Source organism: Myotis myotis, unplaced genomic scaffold (assembly GCF_014108235.1).
Source record: "Myotis myotis isolate mMyoMyo1 unplaced genomic scaffold, mMyoMyo1.p scaffold_m19_p_3, whole genome shotgun sequence".
Taxonomy (NCBI): domain Eukaryota; kingdom Metazoa; phylum Chordata; class Mammalia; order Chiroptera; family Vespertilionidae; genus Myotis; species Myotis myotis.
Window position 1 is genome coordinate 90,164,117 of NW_023416335.1, and position 12,455 is coordinate 90,176,571.

The 12,455-nt window shown below is 43.3% G+C and overlaps 1 protein-coding gene across 2 annotated transcripts in view; it reads left to right on the forward strand.

The window, feature by feature from the left end:
* Positions 1 to 1,488: 1,488 nt before the first annotated feature.
* Positions 1,489 to 12,455, forward strand: part of FOXO1 (forkhead box O1) — a 112,425-nt gene continuing 101,458 nt past the window's right edge. For both annotated transcript variants that reach the window (XR_004965808.1, XM_036297575.1), the window contains exon 1: positions 1,489 to 2,560. Coding sequence is in view for 1 of the 2 variants with exons in the window: in XM_036297575.1 (XP_036153468.1) it covers positions 1,919 to 2,560 (642 nt within the window). In the remaining variant the exon portion in view is untranslated. The remainder of the gene's footprint in view (positions 2,561 to 12,455) is intronic.

The following is a 12,455-nucleotide window of genomic DNA, read 5'->3' on the forward strand; positions in this document are numbered from 1 at the left end:
AAAACTTGAAAATTGTTTCTTTTGCTCCCTGAGACAGAAGGACCATTGTCTTCCTACTTTTGGCCCATTGACCTCCACAGGACGTCCTGGACCTGGATTCCAGATGCGGAAAGTGGGTGGGTAGATTGACGCACGTGGCAAACAGCGTAAATTAGGAATCTGGGGGTGGGGCAGGGCTGTACCTCAAGACTCTATAGAGTTTTTACTTCTCAACACCTCATCATTTCCATTCTAAATAGCAAAGAAATTACAGTTAAACTTAATTAGGGGTATGTAATAAAGGGACAAGTTTCTCACTAAACGTTCTCCTTTTCCTTGCCCTCCCTGTACGGACTCGGAAGACCATCTGAGCTTCTCGCCCAGAAAAGGTTTCTATGCAGGGAATGAGGTCTAGGATTTGCGTGTGAAATAGGGTGGCATTTGCCAGGCCGAGCCCCTTTCCCCCTGATTTCTGGCCGTTTAGGTCAAGAATGGGGTGCGTGAACATGGCTGGTGGCTGCTGGGCTGGACCACTGGCCCCGGACCAGACCGAGCCGCAGAGGCTCGGCTAACGGGAGCGGACAGGTGTGCTCGGAGCGGAGGCGGCGGGAAGGTGCTGGACGCGCGGGCTCAGCCCTCAGAACCCGGCGCCGGGGGCGTGCGCGGCCCACGCGGTCGGAGGACTTGACAGATCGCGGAGAAAAGAAAACAAAAAACCAAACCAAAGCCCAGCGGCTGCCCCACGTTTCTTTGCAAAGAAATCGTGGGTGGAGCTCCGAGCCGGACGAGGCAGTAGAATTCCGTGAGGCCGCCTCCGCCCACCCAGCGCCCCCGGACCGCGGCGCCTCCCCCGGCCGGCTTCACCCCGCTTAGGGCCCGGAGAGGGAGTCGAGGCAAAGCGAGCGACTCGTCCTTCTGGTACTTCCCGGCTTCGCTCCTCAGTAGTAAACAAAGTGTGGCCGCCGCCTCCACGCTGGTTTGCCTCCTAGCAATCAAACACTCAGAGGGCGAGAGGCTCACAGAAACACTTGAGAATTACCAGAAAATAACATTAAAGAGAGAGAGAAGGGAAGAGAGGCAAGAGAGAGAAGAGGGAGGCGAGGAGAGAGGGAAGAGAGAGGGAGGAAGGGGGCGAGAGAGAAAAGAGAGGGGAAAGGGAGAAGGAGAAAAGGGAGGAGGAAAGAGAAGAGCCGGGGGGGGGGGGGGGAGAGGGAAGGGAGGGGGGGGGAGAGAGAGAGAGAGAGAGAGAGAGAGAGAGAGAGAGAGAGAGAGAGAGAGAGAGAGAGAGAGAGAGAGAGAGAGAGAGAGAAGAGAAGAGGAGAGGAGAGGAGAGGAGAGAGAGACACCCCATTACCCCCTACCAACCCACTGCCACCTCCCGGAGGAAAACAGGCCCCTCCCAGGCCGACATCCACTGGCTGCCCCGGTGGCGGTGCTGCGTGCTCATTGGCCGCCCGAGCTGTCAGTCAGGGGCGGGCCGGCGCGCGCGTCGCAGCGGGAGGGGGTGGCGGCAGATCCCGTAAGTCGGGCGGCCGCGTAGTCGCTGTAGCCTCCGCTGCCGCAGCCACATTCAACAGGCAGCAGCGCCGTGGTCGCGCCGCCGAGGAGAGCGAGCAGCCCGCGGCGCCCGTCAGTTGTCCAGTCCGCGGGCTTTGTCAGCAGGAGCGCGGCGCCGGTGCTGCCCGAGCCCGGCGACTCTGGCCTGCCGTCCCGTCGGTGCAGCGGACCCGGAGGAGTCTAGTTGTTGATGGACTCGTGAAGTTAAGTTCTGGGCTCGCGCTTCCACTTCGCTGCGCCTTTCTCGCGGTTTCCGTCCGCTCGCGGCACCGACCTCGCCCCCAATCTCGGACCAGCTCTTCGCGCCCCTCCCCCCTGGACCCCGGTCCTGCGCTCTACCCCTTCTTGGTTCTCCCCGGCTGGGGGAGGGGCGGGGGTCACCATGGCCGAAGCGCCCCAGGTGGTGGAGATTGATCCGGACTTCGAGCCGCTGCCGCGGCCACGTTCGTGCACCTGGCCGCTGCCCAGGCCGGAATTTAGCCAGTCCAACTCGGCCACCTCCAGCCCGGCGCCGTCGGGCAGCGCGGCCGCGAGCTCCGACGCCGCCGCGGGCCTGCCCTCGGCGGCCGCTGTCAACGCCGACTTCATGAGCAACCTGAGCCTGCTGGAGGAGAGCGGGGACTTCCAGCAGGCGCCTGGCTCTGTGGCGGCGGCCGCGGCGGCGGCCGCGGTGGCGGCGGCGGCCGCCGCAGCGGCTGCCACCGGGGGGCTGTGCGGGGACTTCCAGGGCCCGGAGGCGGGCTGCCTACACCCGGGGCCGCCGCAGCCCCCGCCTCCCGGGCCGCTGTCTCAGCACCCGCCTGTGCCCCCCGCCGCTGCCGGGCCGCTGGCTGGGCAGCCGCGCAAGAGCAGCTCGTCCCGGCGCAACGCGTGGGGCAACTTGTCCTACGCGGACCTCATCACCAAAGCCATCGAGAGCTCGGCCGAGAAGCGGCTCACGCTGTCGCAGATCTACGAGTGGATGGTCAAGAGTGTGCCCTACTTCAAGGATAAGGGCGACAGCAACAGTTCGGCGGGCTGGAAGGTGAGTGGCCTTAGGACGCACAGCAGGACCCGGAGATGGGGCACGAAGCCCCCTACCTCGCCCGAGGTCGCGGTGGGCGGATAAGGCGGTTGTGCATGTTTGCATGTCCTGAAAGTGCAGGGCGCGCGTGCTGGGAGCGGATGAAAATTGGCAGATGTGGGTGGTGGACTTGCTCGGGGCCAGTGGGGGCACAGGTATAAGAGTTCGCGCGCTCAAGTGAGGGTAGGATGGAACGGGGAGCGGGCTCGTTTAAGGGAGTGAGAAAAGTATGCCAAGAAGTGGACATCAAAGCAGGGGTAAAAGTTTGCCAGTGAAAGGAGAAGGGGGTTCACTGGGAGCTGCTCCCTCACCCACAGCCCGTGCGGACTTTTGGGGCTGCTCTTTCACCTCTAGAATCTCGGGGACGAGGACGGCTCCTTACGGACCTCCTAGCCTTGGGCCGTACTGGGAGCGGTTTCCGCTGCGCTGGGCGGGTATGGGCGCGGCGAGGGGCTTCGGAGCCCCGCCAGCAGGTGGAGGGGGGAGAGGCAGGGCGCGAGCCTGCTTATGGGGGTTGGCCCCACAGTTTTTGGAGGACGGTGTGCATTTTGCTTTGTTTTGATTTTATCCGAAGGGGCCTTGAGTACAGGGAACCGGGCGTGTCGAGCTTGCGGTAGCGCATCCGACGAGTGCAATGTGGTGGGCACAGCCTGAGAAGCCGTGGTGCCGGGCTGCGTGAGGCGAGTTAAAGTTCAAGTGTGACCCTCGGCGGGGGCGGAGGCGGGAGCAGGCGACAGCCAGGGAGGGGCCGAGGGTGCAGGAAGCGAGAACCTTTAAAGGGCCAGCGCGGCTTTTGGCCCGGCCGCGGAATAGCGCGGCCAGCACTTCTCTAGCAAGGAAGTGCCCGCACACTTCGATTAGCCTTTAAATGGGCCCCAAGAGGCTCCCCTGGGTATCCTGGGCTGGGGGCCTGTAGACCTTTTCTCTCGCTTTGCCACCTCAGTTACCACCAAGCACGGAGGTACAGATCCGAGGGCCTCATCCTGACTGTGCAGGCACCATAAGAAAGATAATCATAATCTTTATATATAGCATAATCCTTGCTGCGCAATTGTTACACCAAGGTTGTTTTATGTGCACTGTCATCCCCATGGTTATTGTGTGTCAAAAAGGTTACGTTATTTACATCGTGTTGAAGTTCCTGGGGAAGGAAACAGGATTTTTTTTCCAGTGTGTTTTAGAGTAAAATTATCACTTACAACTTTATTATTAGGTACCCATGCAACTTAACAAGTGTTTCAAAAAGGTAAAGTGCCTCCTTAGGAGGTTTACATTGTGAGTACGTGAAACACAGAGTTTACTCTTGTATTATTATTTATTATATTATTTTCCATATGAACAACTGTAAGCCTACTTTACCCCACCCTGTATTCTTTTAAGTCACAAAGTCATAATTGTCTGCCAAGTCCAATTTTACTTAACGTTTGAATTTAACTACTTATTTTACTTGCTCATCTATCCATACTACTTGAGCTATGATAAAGCATTTGCCATTAAATTTTTTATTTTATTTTTTACCATTTAAAGTACAGGGTATACTTACACCATTCTTTTATGTCCTTGGAAATGGGTACATCCTACTTAAACTTGCTGGAATGCCTTTCTTTAAAGGTAGAGAAAGGCAAAGTTTTAGGATTATTTTTAGTTTTGCCTCTCAAATGGCTTTAAGTCGGTATTATTCTTAAACTAGGAATATAACTTAAAGTTTTAAGATTTAGTGCTTAGTAAAAAAATACAGATAATAAAGCCAAAACATCTGCCAACCATTTTATTAGATTCTTACTTGTTCTAATTTTTTTCTCAAATGCAATTATAATTTTATTATTTTTAAGAATTTACTTACCCAAGGTAGCAGGTCTATTAAGTATTAGTTAGGATTATCTGTCTAGACGTGGAGGCCCAGTAGCAGGACCTAGTAGAAACCTAGTGGGGCTTTGGGATGAAGTGCTTCAGGTGTAATCAAGAGTCAGTTGGTGCAAGTCAGATTACAGCAAGTGCGTTTTCACTTTGAGTAAATGGGTATTTTAAGAAGAAAAGAAACAACACGAGGTGTTCTAGCTCATAACTAAGTCTTCTGGTTAGTTTTCATAAAAATGAGTTACTTGTTAAAACCAAGTTTCACTCAGATCTGAAAGATTTTCCTGTTTTAAAGAATCATAAAAGGAAGAAATTCAGTTGTAAAATGCTAATCAACCCAAACGTAACTGCTTTAGAACTGAAGAGAGGCTGCTTAGGAACACTTAAATATTTACTGTGATGGTACTATTAGGAATTAGACTGAATGTTTAGTTAAATATAGTTTCTTGTGTTTTACCTCTTACGGCCTGCCTGAGAATTTGAGTCATTTGCATGGACAAAGTTCTTGGGAAACTGTTAAAGGGCTCAAAAACTTCTAGTTCCTTAAATACTGGTTATGTTTTTGGGACATGAATTTTGTATTTGTAGGGATGGTACCTTAAATCTACTTTACACTTGTTTAACATTTATTATAACTGTCATAAGTTGACACATAAAGTAGAAGCTAAAGTTTTTGGAAAACTCAAGATCTTTTAAACCATGTACAGTATTTATAAATAGTGAAACTTCTTTCCCATGACCTATTTTTTTTTTTTTTTCAAATAGAAAGCTGTCAGAGTTTGGGAAGTAATATTGTGAGTTCTGACTTTTTTTTTTTTTTTTTTTTTTTTTGGTAAATGGTAATTTTGAGTTGGCTCTTGTTTTTTGTTTTGGTATTATTTGCAACACTTAATTTAGGTGAAAAGAATGCTTCAAGACTCAACACATATAAAAAATTTAAATTGTTTTATTACTAAGTAGCTCAGATACTCTTTATTTTGGAATGAAGTTTCTTTAATAGGTCTGTGAACTGAGAGTACATTTTCTTGCATTTTAAAATTAATATCTATTCTGTAATTTGTATTTTTAAGCTGTAGGTGAGCAATTTAACTAGTTACAGAGATCCCTTGGCAGGAAGATGGCTGCTTTTTTGCTGCACAGTTACATTTGACTTAAATAATCCTGGTGAAGCCAACTTCTAGTTTGTTTGTTACTGAAATTACCTTAAGGAAAACCCTTTTTTACAGTTAGGTGAAAATTGCAATATATGTATTTCAAGAAAGCATGAGGAAAGAGAATTAAAAGTGGGTAATGATCATGCAGCCAAGTATATATTATTTGCTAAAGATTGAAAATTGTGTGAGACTGATGTGAACATGAACATGTCTTATGATAACTTATTTTGTTCAGAAATTCTAAAATAGATGCCAAGACTCGTAAGAACTTTATTTTTATTTTGCCTATGTTTTTGTGGCAAAAAGGGGAGATGTGACGGGAGGGGCTTCTATTTTTGAATGATACTGAAAAAATTTTAAAAATCATTTTTTTAAGTGGCAAACATTTGAATATTGGTAAGAAAGGTATAAAAGTTCTCATGTAAATTTAAAAAAGGTTAAAGTTTGTGGAGCCCTTCCCATAATTACTGAAAGTCTGTTACATTGGCAATGGACATAAATATTGCTAGATATCATGCACTGCACAGGAAATCTGAGTGTACAGTTGAAGTGAAGATAAGGGGAAATAATACTCAGTGGTTAGTTAGAATCCCTAAGAGGCTGGAAAAGTTTTGTCTGTCCTTGCGCTCTTCATCCAGACTCCTAAACAGTAATTCTGCATGACTTACATTCTACCTATCATCTATCTATCTATCTATCTATCTATCTATCTATCTATCTATCTATCATCTATCTATCAATCATCTATCTATGTCACTTTGAGAGAGAGAGAGAGAAACACTGATTTATCGTTCCACTTATTTCATGCATTCATTAGTTGCTTTTTGTATGTATCCTGACCTGGGCTATGGCACAGCCATGGTGTATTGGGACTGTGCTTTAACCTGGCCAAGGCCTGCATGACTTTCTGAGAGAGCAGCTGTCTGTATTTGTCTGGAATTTCTTCGGGAAGCCTGAACTATTTGTATGTTTCTGGAACACTCTGCCCTTGGAAACTACCCAGTACCTGGCATCATGGGAATTTACTTGGCTGTTTTTTTTTAGTATGTGTGTGCTGTAACTTTGGTGCTTCCTGGAATTCTCTTGGAAAGGCAGTATAAACCCCATGGTGATTGGAGAGAGCAAAGGAGTTTGCAAATATAGGGAGTATCAGCAAACACAGTGGTTTTAGTCCTGCTTCTCTGCAGTTTAAAATTTGCCTTGGCCCTCATAGGAACAACTTGCAGAGACTTGCCCAAACCCCCTGGGGTGTTTCTTTGGTCAGATAACTATCTTTTTTCTGTGCATACAAAATTCTGAAGTTGGTGTGGTTCTCAGTTGTGAAACAGAGAGGACCAGACGAACTTGAAAAATGTTTATTTTGGTGTCGAAGGGATGCAAGCTTGTATTTCAGTGGGTATACTGTATACAAATGTACTAAAGGTTGGAAGAAGTCTCCCTTTTTGCTAATTCCTGATAAGGACTAACAGAACTTGTCAGTGGCACAGAAATTTTTTGCAGAGAATTACTCCTTGTTATTTGTGGTCTTCTAAGGAACATATGAAACAAGATAATACATTTTTGTGTATTGGTGATTTCATATGGTTCAACCTTTTAGGAAAACCCTTTTTCCACTGGCACTTCACTTTCTCCACGCAATCTACTTATGATTTATCAATCTACCTATGAGTTAAAGCACTCTAAGTACTGAGTTTTGGGTTGAGTTATCTTTGCCACTTGGAAGGTATTTGGCTGCCTTCCTTTTTAAAATTTCTTTTTCATCTGTTATATAGCTTTACTATAAGCTAAAGAAAATTAAAAATAAAGTATTTTTGATTTTAAGCCAAATAAAATTAGGATGCCATATCTGCAACAGTTATTATTATTTAGTGAATTTTCACCATAATGCATTACTGAAGGACATACATTCAACATGTGTCCTTTAGTTCAGGCTGTATCCATTACAGGGAAAAAAACACAGTGAGACAGAGCTGCGTGATAAGCTTCTGCTGTCCCAAATTCTGTGTTTCAATGATTGTTGAAGCTGCACTCTTTATGGTCAGTAGATAAAAAAGGCTGTCAGGAGAGTGAGTCTTTCTCTTTCTCATTTTCTGTTGACCACTCTGTATTTTCTTGTCTTGGATTAGAGTACGTTGTATTATACTCATCCTCACCCTTCATTCTGACTTCTCCAATTGCTTTACTCATGATTTTTCCTTCTCCTATGCTAAGTCATGAGTACACGTTGGGACTACTTGTGATCTTTTTCTCTGTTTTTTTTCTAGATGACTTACCCCTCTATGGTTCTATGTCTCCAGGTACTAAAAACCATAAATGTCCTACTTTCACCTCAAATTCAACATGTCTAAACCTAAGCATACAATATTTCCTCTTCCTCTCAGATGAGGTTCCTGTCTTGAGTTCCCCGATTTGGTTCTTGGTCTACTTAGTTCTTTCCCTAGTTTTTAAACCTGTATGTCCTCTTCACTCTTCTATGGGTTCAATGTCCCCTAGTCTGTTAACTCTTTCTTTAAAGTTTTTTGAGACTTTCCTGTATTAGCTTCTAATTATTCCCCAAGGTTAGCTCTTAATTCAGGCCTAGACCATTTTGTCCCTAGGATTTGGATCATCTGTGCTTTTACTGGAAATTCCACAAATTTTGCTTATAGTCTTCACAGCTCAAGTTAGTTCCACCAACTTTTATTCTTGGCTTGTGCTGGAAGGCATTTTTGTGTTGCCTGAGTTTGAACTGAGCTACACCAGCCAGGGCAGTCCATCTTAATTTTAAAATTTGTTTTTGGAATGATGGACTGGCATTCATAAAGACATGAAAATAGGGGAAGTATCAGAGTGATGGATATATGAAATACAGAAAGCTTGAAAGGTATAGGTAGGTTCTGTCTGGTGTGGCTCAGTGGTTCTATTCTTGGTCAGGAAGGTCACAGTTTTATTCCTAGTCCGGGGACGTGCCCTGGTTTTGGACTTGATCCCCCGTGGTGGGGTGTGCAGGAGACAGCCAATCAATGATTCTCTCTCATCATTGGTATTTCTAGCTCTATCTCCCTCTCCTTTCCTTTTTGAAGAAAATATAAATATATATATATATATATATATATATACACACACACACACACACACACACACACACACATATATAGTATAGATAGCAAAGTCTTGTCAGACTGAACTTGGGCTTTATTATGAAAGTAATATGTTGTAAGACCAAATTTTTCTATGAAATGGTATCTTTGTTTTTGTAATATAAGAAATTATAAAAATAGGATTACATTTTTAGTTTTTTTAAGTGCAACTTAGAAACACTCTCATGTGTAAATATAGACCCATGGAATGCAATTTAAAGCCAGTAGTATATTGCATTTTAAAAAATTTTACATTCAATATTATTTGGTAGTATACTGCATTTGATTTAAAACTGACGTATAGAATTTGGTAATACATGGAACAGATTACATAATTGACTTAATATGAATAGTGGGCATTTACAAAATATTTAGGTTTTTGCTTAGTCTGTTTTTGAAAAGTAACTTTCATGTATTAGGAGCAGAGTGATTCACACACAGAAATATCACTATTGAACATAATTCTTGTTTTTTTGAAAAATGAGAATTTCTCAAGTTAAAGTTAGAAATCTCAAAATATACTCAGGGTAACTGAAAACTATACTGACTTAAAAAGATGTTTTAATATTTAAATATCAGTTAAAAATATATTTTATTGATTTCAGAGAGGAAGGGAGAGGGAGGGAGAGATAGAAACATCAATGATGAGAGAAAATCATTGATCAGCTGCCTCCTGCACGCCCCTTACTGGGGATCAAGCTTGCAACTCAAGTATGTGCCCTTGCCAGAATCGAACCCGGGACCTTTCAGCCCACAGGCCAATGCTCTATCCATTGAGCCAAACCAGCTAGGGTTAAATATCAGTTTTAATATTGCATTAGCTGAATATTGGATATCCTGGATATACTAGATCTTTACTACCCCAAGTACAGGAATAAAGGAGATTATGAAATGCTTCAATGGATCCAGAGGAGGTTAAATTTGGCTAAACCCAAAATTGATGCCAAGCAGACAGACATTAACTGAACGTGTTCAGAATACTTGTCTGACTAGTTTATAGTGAACTGTCTTACTGTTATGTTTGTACCTATAGTAGCAGACTATACTTTATTAAAAAGTTACTCTGTGGTCTGGGGACAGTGAAACAAAAGTAGACTGAATAGCTCCCTACTGTAGGGTTTTATTAAATGTGTAAGTTATCTTTCACATAGACAAAATAGCTTCCTAAGCACACTTGCGTGATTACTATGATAGGGTAAACTAGTTAAACCAAGTAGGAAACAGTATGGACTTGGCCAGTCTAATTTTCCCTGTTACTGTTTGTAGATCTAGTGAATTTCAAAAAATTGCAGCTCATCTTTGCTCTTTTCATTCCATAAGCGGAGAGAAATATAAAACATCACCCTTCAACTTAAGTCTCATCTTGGTTCTAATATTGAAGAGAAGTGTGGGGTCCTATCTCCCTCTGGAAGGAGAGGCAGAAGTCAATTTGTAGATCTCTGGGAAGATATGTTATATCTACCAGGGTAGCTTGTCCCTACTGTGATTAAGTCACATGAGGTTTTTAATTCTTAGGGATAGTGAATGGTGCATTTGTCTTCTCAGATGAGAATGCCACCTCTAAAGTGTGTGGCTCATTTGTCTGCACTGCAGCACCTGTGACCTGGGGTGTGCTGTTACCTCCAGCAAGCTTCATGTAGGGAAATCTCGAGGCTGTCACCTTTTTGAGTGTGACTTGGTTTCATTATTTCTGTATGTTGAGACCTAAAATGAAAATACTTTTCTGCAGTGATTAATTTTCCCTCAAGATGATATTTATCTTAATTATAGTGTCGTTTTTCTGTGTGACTTAAGTTACAGAACTGCTGCCCAGTTCATCTGATTAAAACAAAGCTGTGATGAATAAGGAGGGGGGAAATTTGATTAAGCATCAGGGTTGAGAAAAAAAAAAAAAGTTGTTTACAACTGTCATCCTAAAGTTGTTACACAGTTGTCTTTGCACTGCTGGTGAGAGGCCTCATTATTGGTTTGCTGACTTAAACATTTGAAAGTAGCTAAATGAACCTGGCATCAGGAAGGGGAGGACCTCAGTGGTGCATTTTTGTGACAGCAGTAAAAAAAAGTTTAAAGTTTCAAGGAGCATGAAGGAAGATAAAGATCTTGTCAGTAGCTTGTTATTTCTCCAATAATTATCTGAGGCCTGGAGGCACTTAATTATGCTTCCTCTGTCCCCCCTCCCTCCCAATAGTTTTCCTTTTTTAATCTAGAAAATTAGTGCCTTTCCTCCACCAGTACCATACCACAGAAGCCTGTGTGAGGTGGATTGAAGGAAGTTCTGTCTTGTCTGAGTGAGAAATCCCTGCAGACATAATGGGAGGGAAGGTCTTTTATCTTCCCAGTGATGGTGAAGGTAAGAGTGAAAAGGAAAGGCATACCCTTCATTTTGCTTCTGAAAAGAAATGCATTGGATTTTAAATTCAATTTGGAGAGATAAAATATAATTGGATTACATAATTTCTATGCTTGTAAATATTGTGCTCTTCAAATCTGGAAAACATAACCACATAAATATTTGGAAATGGTCTATACAAGTAAATATCAAATACCTCTCAGGCTGTTAGGTTGCTTGGAAGTAAGGTCAAAGGAAATGATTTGCATAGGGTTTAGCTAGAGACTCTTATTTTGGCAGATTCTTGAGGTAGTGAGCATCAAATGTGGATTTTATTGTACTATTTTGACAGGAAAGGGATATTTTTCAGCTATTCTCATATAACCTTAAGTGTAGGATTGCATTAAGATAAATGCATCAAGATAGGTGCATTCACTCACCACAATTTGTATCATAGATGATGTATCTTCTTGTCTTTTTGAGGCTTAATTTTCAGAATTACTGATTTGTCACAGCAGTGAGGGTTCGGTGTCAGGTTTCAGCCAGTGGTTCTGTAATTTGATTAGAGGAGAAACCCAAGTATTACATCACCTGTCTCTAGCAGGGAACCTCCCTCTCTGAAGGGGGTTGAGGTAGCGGCAGTGGAGGGGAACTTGTAACTATCAACTGAAGTTGTTTATGTGCTCAGCACCAAGCTGGGAGCATTTCTCTAATTTTTTTCTAAGCCTTTTCTCTGGATGGGTAGATATGCATGCCATCATACAATTTGCATACCGTGAATGTGAAAGCTTCCTTTGAACCAGTCTATTTTTATGTAATCTGACCTAATCTTTCTCCTTCAATCTTTTGCGAATTTAACTTTCTCTTTAGTGGCTCATTATGATATTTGCATACATTGAATATACTCTCATTCTCTTCTGTTACCTGTGCAACCAAAGTTTCTTGAGCCCTTTTAGAAGTCATGAAATAGAATTATGTAGTGCCTAGATTTCTAGTTACTTATATGTGTGTGTGTATATATGTATTTTATATATAAGATGTTAATGTACAGGGTGGGGCAAAAGAAGGTTTGCAGTTATTTATATGGAAAATAATACAAAAATTTAAAAACAACAAGAAAAAACTATTTTGTGTACTCAGAACTGTAAACCTACTTTTGCCCTAAACAATTTATGTGCATTTGCATTAACATGCAGGCTTTGAGATTATGATGTAATACTGATTTTAGACACAATATTTGATGGCTTTACATTTTAGAAGAGGCCCCCAAAATGGTTTCGATTGCTATTTTTGTTTTCTTCTGAAGTACTTGATAATTTAAAAATTAATGCTAAGGAAATTTATTAGGGTTAAAAATTTCTGTAATTAGGCATGTCTTGATGATATTTACATCCTTT